Here is a 7,360-nt window from a genome sequence, read left to right as displayed (position 1 = left end):
TACTAATTATCCCGATGCTGAAGGCGCGCACAAGCGCAAACGCTCGATCTCGGATGAGCCGCGTAGAGAAGGACTAATTGCTCGAGAGCGAGAACAGCCATCTTAAGTAGAGTCACGTGAATCATATTCAACTCCGCAGAGGGAGCGTGAGTATAGGCAGTATGGCGAGGAGAGTCGAGAGCACCACGAATCTTGGTATCCGCGGCAAGGACACGCCGATGAACGCAGCGCATACGACCGGCAAAGTTCCGCAGGTATGGCTCCCTCGCCAACCGATGAGCAGCTCGGCGAGACACTTCGAAGAGGAACTTCCCATATGGAATCCCAGCATGATTACGCAGCGACGAGCCCCGATGGCGATGACAGTTCCGTACTCTACGGCAGCGGCTCTTATAGCCAGGAACAGAGAAAAGGAGATGCTGTGATTCAGTCCGACCCCAAGAAAAGGAAGCGAAATTTCAGTAACCGGACCAAGACTGGGTAACTAGGACCCCATCATTTCGCCCGTCTTACGCATTACATCCAGGACCCCGTTGCTGACTTTCAGGTATGGCGGCTGACTCCGCGTCCTCTTACGTGTTGTAGGTGCCTAGGCACCTCGACACTTAAGGGCGAGGTGTCGGCTATCCGTACCAAAATTTATAGCTGCCTAACTTGTCGAAAGAGAAAGAAGAAATGCGATGAAACGAAACCGCAATGTGAGCCTTCCCCTGGATGAAACCAAATCCTCATTTACTTATGGGTTGAGCAGGTACCAACTGCGTCCGAGGCGGTTTTGTATGTCACGGATACCCCAACCAGCGAGGTTACCCTAAAATGGAAAACAAACCCGCTGCTGTTCCCCTCGAATCCAAGGACCCTAGCTATGTGCCTCCAGGCGCCTACGGAATGCCTCAGCAGAGTAATTACCCGATTGCACCCCCGCCGCCTCCGAAGCGTGATCAACCAGCTCAGGCCTACCGCGGTCAACCACTCCGGATAGAACCGGTGCAGGGCCGGCCGATTCTTGCGGATGATAGCCGGCAAATTGTTTCCGCTACCCTTCCTACGCCTACCCCATCTGCTACAAGCCCAGAAAACAACAAACTATCTTCGATATCATATACCAACCCAGGAACTATGTTTCCCACTCCCATAAGCGCCACGAGCAGTACTATGCAGTTGCCAACGCCGTTAAGCAGTGTTGACCGACACAAAGACTACCAGAGGGTACCACCATTACACGACCTTACCCGTACGGAGCACGACACCTCGCATTCGGGCTCGCTCCCACAGATTAATATTCTTCCACCAACACGAAGCAGCAGCCCACCAACTCAAGGTCATCAAAGTCAACCTGCGCCGCCGCCACCACCTCCTCCTCCGCCTCCATCAGCAACCGCAACTGACCCTCAAGAAGCTGCACGTCTCGCCTTGTCGCAGCACTTGCCTCCTGACCGGGAGAAAACGCAGAAGGAAGAGATGCTTACAGGAAACCAATACTATCCGTTTGACGAAGAATTGGTACTAGAGAGGCAAAGATGCAGCGCTGCATGTTTTAGGTTTAACAATTCCACCAACCCGAGTGTTGGTGTATCAGCATCCGAGCGTTCTCGGCTTTTCCGAGAAATTCTACACCCGACGGAGCCTATCTTCATGAACCCGCAGTTACAGTCGTCTATTACAAACGTCGGTAGCGTTGGGCAAGAAGTGGTTGTCGAGGCGCCGTTTACGTGTGATTATGGCTACAACATTGCTATCGGAAATAATGTCTTTATTGGCCGGAATTGCACCATTATTGACCCTATGGAGATCATCATTGGAAACAACTGTTACATCGGACCGAACGTCAGCCTCTTTGGCGGCACCCTGCATACAGACCCCAAGAAGCGCAAAGGCAGTAAAAGCCCCCACATCGGTTCGCCTATTTACATCGACGAGGATGTGTGGATCGGAGGCGGCGCCATAATCCTTCTCGGTCTTAGAATTGGGAAGGGAGCAACAATCGCCGCCGGTGCAGTGGTCACAAAGGTGAGGTTTCGTCCGGCAACCCCATTATAATATAGACACGGCACTAATGAAAGTTTAGGATGTACCTCCGTTTACGGTCGTTGCAGGCAATCCTGCTCGGGTAACGCGCGGTGCTATTAGCTGACAGGGCATGATGGATCAAGTTTATGCTCACCACTTATAGTGTCATGATGCTGACGGCAATATCTAAATTCATCGGTTGCCGTTTATACAAGCGATTCTCGTCGTTTTTGTCGCTCGCGCCCTCTTCACGCACAGACAGACACGAGAATTTCTGCACAGCATACGATGGGTGGTTTTATAACGGCGTAACCCAAAACTCAAATATGGCTACACCGTAGAAACGGATGAGATAACGGCAGCAATTTATGGGGAAGATATCGTATTTGTTATATATACGATGGATTGGGATCCATGTAATAGAAGGATACCAGGTAGCTCTGGCAGCTATATAACGGATTTAGGTGTTGGAAGCAAGCCGATTCCTTTTTTTCTTCGTTTCCAGGGGTGCATATATACGGATTTACGAATCCCCTACTATCACATATCTTGGACTATTTGGTTTTTTTTTTCCCGAGGGACAGGAACTGGCTTCACTAACGAGATCACGGCCGTCATACACGCATGGTGTTTTACGAAGGCAGGCCGAAGTTGCGCCCTTACGCGAAGACGACGATTTCGATGAAAAGATGAAGAGAGATACAGCACTATAGAGAGATCTATGTTAAAGATACCCGGTTTATGGTTTGTCGGTCGCAGTTTTTTGGATTGGGACTGCGTGCGAGGGACGCAGCTGGTGTACTTGTATATTATATTGCTAGGGGAATTGATATTTTATTTAAACATGTGATATCTAGTATGGGACGATGTGAGCCAGAGACGTGTTTTTCCATTTGCCCCTGACGAATGATCTGTCAATGAACAAACATAGGCTATTCTATCTTTGCGGGAATGGTCTCCTTAGTGTTGTGTTGGGTCGAGGATATTCCTCCGGTGGGATTTTAACGATGTGGACGTTTTGAGTAAAACGTAGCGTACTCAGGTATTATATAGCAACGTAAGCAGGTAGGTAATATAAGCACATAGTTCATACAAGTAATTAGCGTTGGTCACATCATCGTCGGATCGCAAAGATAGGGGTGATAAAAGGCATACGGCATACGGCGTTCTCAGCCCTATGCGTAAGTATGTTATGTTAATGTTAATGTTAATTTATCTTACTATCGTAACCTCATCCGGCCTATCCCCTGATGCCAATTCATCGTGTCGGCCTACCCCAGTCGTAGGTAATCGTAGTCAGCCGTATCACTAGGTATTCTCTTCCTCGTACCTCATCTCAGCCCACCCACCCTTACACTTCATACGACTTCTACTTCTTCTGTCTCTTAGCGCTCTTGTCGCTGCTGGCGCTCAGCACGCTGGCGCTTCTCTTGTGTCCGCTGCTGCTCTCCGGCCGTAGCCCCTTATCCTCAGCCCTGCTCTCCGTATCATCTGCATTCGTAGTTCCACCACCCTCGCCGTTAACGCCTCCATTCGTTGCGCCATTAGTCGCAGATGCCTCACCGTTAGCCTTCTCAGCAGCATCTCCGCCACCCACAACATCTCCTTTCTTATCCTCACTATTCATCGTAGCGGCATCCTCCGACTCCCCGGATTTACCTTCACCCTCTGACTGTGAAGGGGCCAGCGCTTTCTCACGCTCGGCCTTCTTGGCTTTCTCGAGCTTAATCTCGGCGTCAATCTTGTCGTTCATCTTTCGCATGTCTAGGAGCACGCCGATGGAATTGAGCAGCTTCTCCATTTCCTCTACTACCGCCCTCGTAGGCATGTTGAGTCTGCTCGGGATATCTAACTCGGCTAGGGTATTGGTAATACGCTGGTGTTGAGCATTACTCTTAGTTGTGAGAATCTTATTTATTCGTTCGTAACGGAACGTTGGCCCAGAGGGCAAACGATCGTGGTGTGATACGCCGTAGATTTGTTCTTCCTGTTCGGTGAGCTTCTTTCGCTCGGGCTGGGCCCCCTTCTTGGCAGGACGTTCGGGACGCTCGCCGCCTCCGATAGAATCACGATGACCCGTTGATGAAGCTGCGATGCTCTCCCGGCGGGTTTCTGATATCGGAGTAGAGTTGGGGAGATTAGAAGGGTGCGCTGAGGGATGAGCAGATGCCGGCGTGTTCGCACCGTTAGCTTCCATAAGTGACTTTCGTTTTTTAGTCTTGTCCACATTCATTAGATTCTGAAGAAGCGTCTGTAATCCAGCGCTAGACTTGAATGCGTTGATATCTTGCTCCGTGTGTGGGTAATCAAGGCGGTTGTAAAGCTCGCGACGTTCTTGGTTGAGCTTCTCCTGGCGGGCAAGTATTCGGCGTACTTCAACAAGTAGCAATTCTTCTTCCTGAGCTTCGTCCCTAGATCTAGACAAAGCTTCTGCTGCGAACATCTTGCGTTTCGTCTCCGAGACGGGATTGAAATTAGCCATGACTTCATGAAGCGCAAATTCAGCTTGGGTCATGTATTGAACAGGCTTCTGGACAGCCATCATCTTGGCCGCAACTTCGTAATACCGAGCCTTCAGATCCTCCAAAGTCCGTCCCTTGGGTGCCGGGACTATGGCGGTCTCGGGGTCGGTAGTGTCAGCCGCCTCGCCATTCGTTATATTATCGTCTAGCTTCGGCTGATAATCATACCTATCCCATATCAGAGGCCACCTAAGATCGAAGCTTCTAGCGAGATCGAATAGGTAATCTGTTTCATCCTTCGTCCATTCATCGCTCTTTAAGTTGGACTTATATTGGTCGTCGCTGTATTGAGGAATGTCCACTTGTACGTTAAACTTAGAAAACCCCGAGTCTTCAAGTTCCGCCGGTTTATCTTCCACTTTTGTCCCATTCTCCCCGTTTTTCTCATCCTGTGGTCTTGTCTGATCTTCCGTCTGCTTCCTCCAATGCCTTAGATGTAGTGACTGGTCGCTTCGCGCCGAGTTGCGGAAAGGACGTAATTCCCATCGCGCAGCCGGCTTCCTACTTCCGAATCGCCGCTTTTTAAATGAAGATAACTCGGGAACAATCGCTATAGGATTATCGCCCCCTAAGTTTTGTACCTCCCTTGCTAAACCCTTTAAACTCGGTCGGGGGACATTCGTCTTCTGTTTTTTGGCCGGTCGCGAGCCAGCATCAAGCGGCAGGTTAAGGACATCGCGAACGTCATGGGAAGCCATGTTATGTGGCTATTACTGGAGTATCGGTAACCTTTGCCTTACTTTGTTATTGAAGGGTAGGGATGACTACTGGAGGAAGCGACAGAAATACGAGATGGGAAGGGTGTTTTAATCGGCGAAGATGGAAGTATTAAATTAAATACGCGTAATAAAACATGGCAGAAGAATAATAAAGAGAGGTTCTTCGAGATAGTGGGGACTCCTCGGCGCGTCTATTTGATGTTTCGTTTATTGAAGTGGATTGACGCTATTTTACCGTAGAAATAGAGGATCGCGCATTAATTTTTGGTGGTGCAAAAACGGTTGATTGAGACTACAAAATTATTTGAACCTTATGCGTCAAAGAGGAGTATTGAAAAACAGGGGCACATCATAACTTGGCTACTAGATACTTAGGTACCTACCTGCTTTGAACTTTCCCACCTGTCTTGCCGATGCTTCTCATCTAGCTTTTTATCACGTGATTAGTTGATCAGCTTATCGATATACCCCTGCGCGTTTAGTGCTATGTATTGTACTGCCAGGGAGTCCTTTCAGGCCACTGCAGCAACTATCTAACCCCCTGTATTGTACGGGCCATTTTTCGAACGTGGCACCTTGGAATTTAGAGTCCGCGAGAGCTTCACACCCTATTTGCCAAAGCCCGTCGCTAACCATTCGACCCGACCCTAAAAGAAGCCCCGATACAATCAATTGAAAATACCATAGTCAATTCAACAACCACAACAACAACAAGTAACGCTACCGACAACGATGAGGGTGCTTCTTTCCCTCCTGATGCTGGGCTCCGTCGCCCATGCGCTCTACTTCTTCCTCGACGGCACGAACGCGAAATGCTTCTTCGAGGAGCTGCCCAAGGACACGCTTGTCCTCGGGCATTACCAGGCTGAGGAGTGGGACGACAACATACATGCCTGGGCCAAGCACGACGGCATCAGCATTTACATCTCCGTTGACGTTAGTCCTACTCCTACTCCCACTCCCACACTCCCGCCTTAAATATCACTTCTTCTTCTTCTTCTTCTTCCCGTCAAGAGCAGATGCGCAAAACAACCCAACCCGATCACAATGAACCCACTAACTCCCCTCCCTCCCCCAGGAAATCTTCGACAACGACCATCGGGTAGTCTCGCAGCGGGGATCCTCGTCGGGCAAATTCACCTTCACGGCGGCCGAGTCGGGCGAGCACAAGATCTGCTTCACGCCGAGCAGCAGTAGCGGGCGTCCCGGCTGGCTTTCCGCCTCGCAACCCAACGGCGGCATCAAGTTGACCCTCGACCTCGCCATCGGCTCCTCTGAGATCGAGTCCACCGACAAGACCAAGCTCATGGACATCTCTCAGCGCGTCCGCGACCTCAACGCCCGCCTCCAGGACATCCGCCGCGAACAGATCTTCCAGCGAGTGAGTTTGTTGTTGTTATTATTATTATTTCCTTTTCCGTTTAGACATTTTAATTTTCAACGCCGTGGAAGAGTAACTCGAAAGAGAGGATTTACTGTATCGTGGATCGCGACGGACACGGTTTATAATATAGCTCAGCGATCTAACAACTAGATACTAACCCGATTGTTAAACCTACAGGAGCGAGAAGCCGAGTTCCGGGATCAATCTGAGTCTACCAACTCGCGTGTTGTACGTTGGATGGTTATCCAGCTTGTCGTTCTTGGTATTACATGTGCCTGGCAGCTATCTCATCTCCGGTCTTTCTTCATCAAGCAGAAGCTTACTTAAGCCTGCGACCATCATGTTGTTATCAATAGGCAAGGGGAGTTTTGGTTTGTACGAAAGCTGTCACGGTTAACGCAGTTTACGGTAAACGGGAGAAGGGTTACGAAGGTGATGATACTTCGGCTGTTATAACCACAACCGGTCGTCATGTACAGATCACATTACCAAGTTGGAACGGAAGCCGTCTACCACAAGATGGGCTTACTTGGCCCATTGGAAGAATCTTGCACGTAAAATTTGTGAACCTAGGGACAGTTTAGCATGAAAATATGATCATTTTGAGAGGATACCATTAGGTAGTAACGAGCACACATTAATAAATTACGATAGTACTACTGGGCCAATACGGTCTAGTGTCACATATCGATCGAATACAACATAAGTCCCAATGTATATCTTTT

General features: G+C 49.4%; 3 protein-coding genes across 3 annotated transcripts; 2 read left to right on the top strand and 1 right to left on the bottom strand.

Moving 5' to 3' along the window:
* Positions 1-2,272, top strand: F5Y00DRAFT_134222 (trimeric LpxA-like protein). The gene is made up of 4 exons (XM_048004250.1): positions 1-480; positions 646-698; positions 752-2,010; positions 2,069-2,272. Exons 1-4 carry the CDS (start codon positions 257-259, stop codon positions 2,132-2,134), a joined length of 1,602 nt encoding a protein of 533 aa, XP_047869108.1. The 5' UTR covers positions 1-256; the 3' UTR covers positions 2,135-2,272.
* A 792-nt stretch (positions 2,273-3,064) lies between these two features.
* On the bottom strand, positions 3,065-5,551 carry F5Y00DRAFT_225669 (uncharacterized protein). The gene has a single exon (XM_048006199.1). It carries the CDS (start codon positions 5,228-5,230, stop codon positions 3,380-3,382), a length of 1,851 nt encoding a protein of 616 aa, XP_047869107.1. The 5' UTR covers positions 5,231-5,551; the 3' UTR covers positions 3,065-3,379.
* Positions 5,552-5,689: 138 nt separating this feature from the next.
* On the top strand, positions 5,690-7,337 carry F5Y00DRAFT_225668 (emp24/gp25L/p24 family/GOLD-domain-containing protein). Its single transcript, XM_048006198.1, has 3 exons — positions 5,690-6,187; positions 6,330-6,632; positions 6,813-7,337. Exons 1-3 carry the CDS (start codon positions 5,984-5,986, stop codon positions 6,960-6,962), a joined length of 657 nt encoding a protein of 218 aa, XP_047869106.1. The 5' UTR covers positions 5,690-5,983; the 3' UTR covers positions 6,963-7,337.
* The last annotated feature ends 23 nt before the right edge of the window (positions 7,338-7,360 follow it).

This window comes from Daldinia vernicosa (assembly GCF_022497035.1).
Source record: "Daldinia vernicosa strain CBS 139.73 unplaced genomic scaffold F5Y00scaffold_4, whole genome shotgun sequence".
Classification (NCBI taxonomy): domain Eukaryota; kingdom Fungi; phylum Ascomycota; class Sordariomycetes; order Xylariales; family Hypoxylaceae; genus Daldinia; species Daldinia vernicosa.
The sequence above is the reverse complement of the archived record's forward strand: the minus strand, read 5'-3'. Positions and strand labels throughout refer to the sequence as shown.

What these genes read in the sequence shown, in the direction of transcription:
- F5Y00DRAFT_225669 (XM_048006199.1), bottom strand. Translation starts at nt 5,230, where the DNA reads ATGGCTTCCCATGACGTTCGCGATGTCCTTAACCTGCCGCTTGATGCT.
- F5Y00DRAFT_225668 (XM_048006198.1), top strand. Translation starts at nt 5,984, where the DNA reads ATGAGGGTGCTTCTTTCCCTCCTGATGCTGGGCTCCGTCGCCCATGCG. An exon ending in GCATTTACATCTCCGTTGAC is followed by an intron (nt 6,188 to 6,329) that starts GTTAGTCCTACT and finishes TCCCTCCCCCAG; the next exon opens with GAAATCTTCGACAACGACCA. An exon ending in GCGAACAGATCTTCCAGCGA is followed by an intron (nt 6,633 to 6,812) that starts GTGAGTTTGTTG and finishes TTAAACCTACAG; the next exon opens with GAGCGAGAAGCCGAGTTCCG.
- F5Y00DRAFT_134222 (XM_048004250.1), top strand. Translation starts at nt 257, where the DNA reads ATGGCTCCCTCGCCAACCGATGAGCAGCTCGGCGAGACACTTCGAAGA. An exon ending in AGTAACCGGACCAAGACTGG is followed by an intron (nt 481 to 645) that starts GTAACTAGGACC and finishes CAAAATTTATAG; the next exon opens with CTGCCTAACTTGTCGAAAGA. An exon ending in CCGGTGCAGTGGTCACAAAG is followed by an intron (nt 2,011 to 2,068) that starts GTGAGGTTTCGT and finishes ATGAAAGTTTAG; the next exon opens with GATGTACCTCCGTTTACGGT.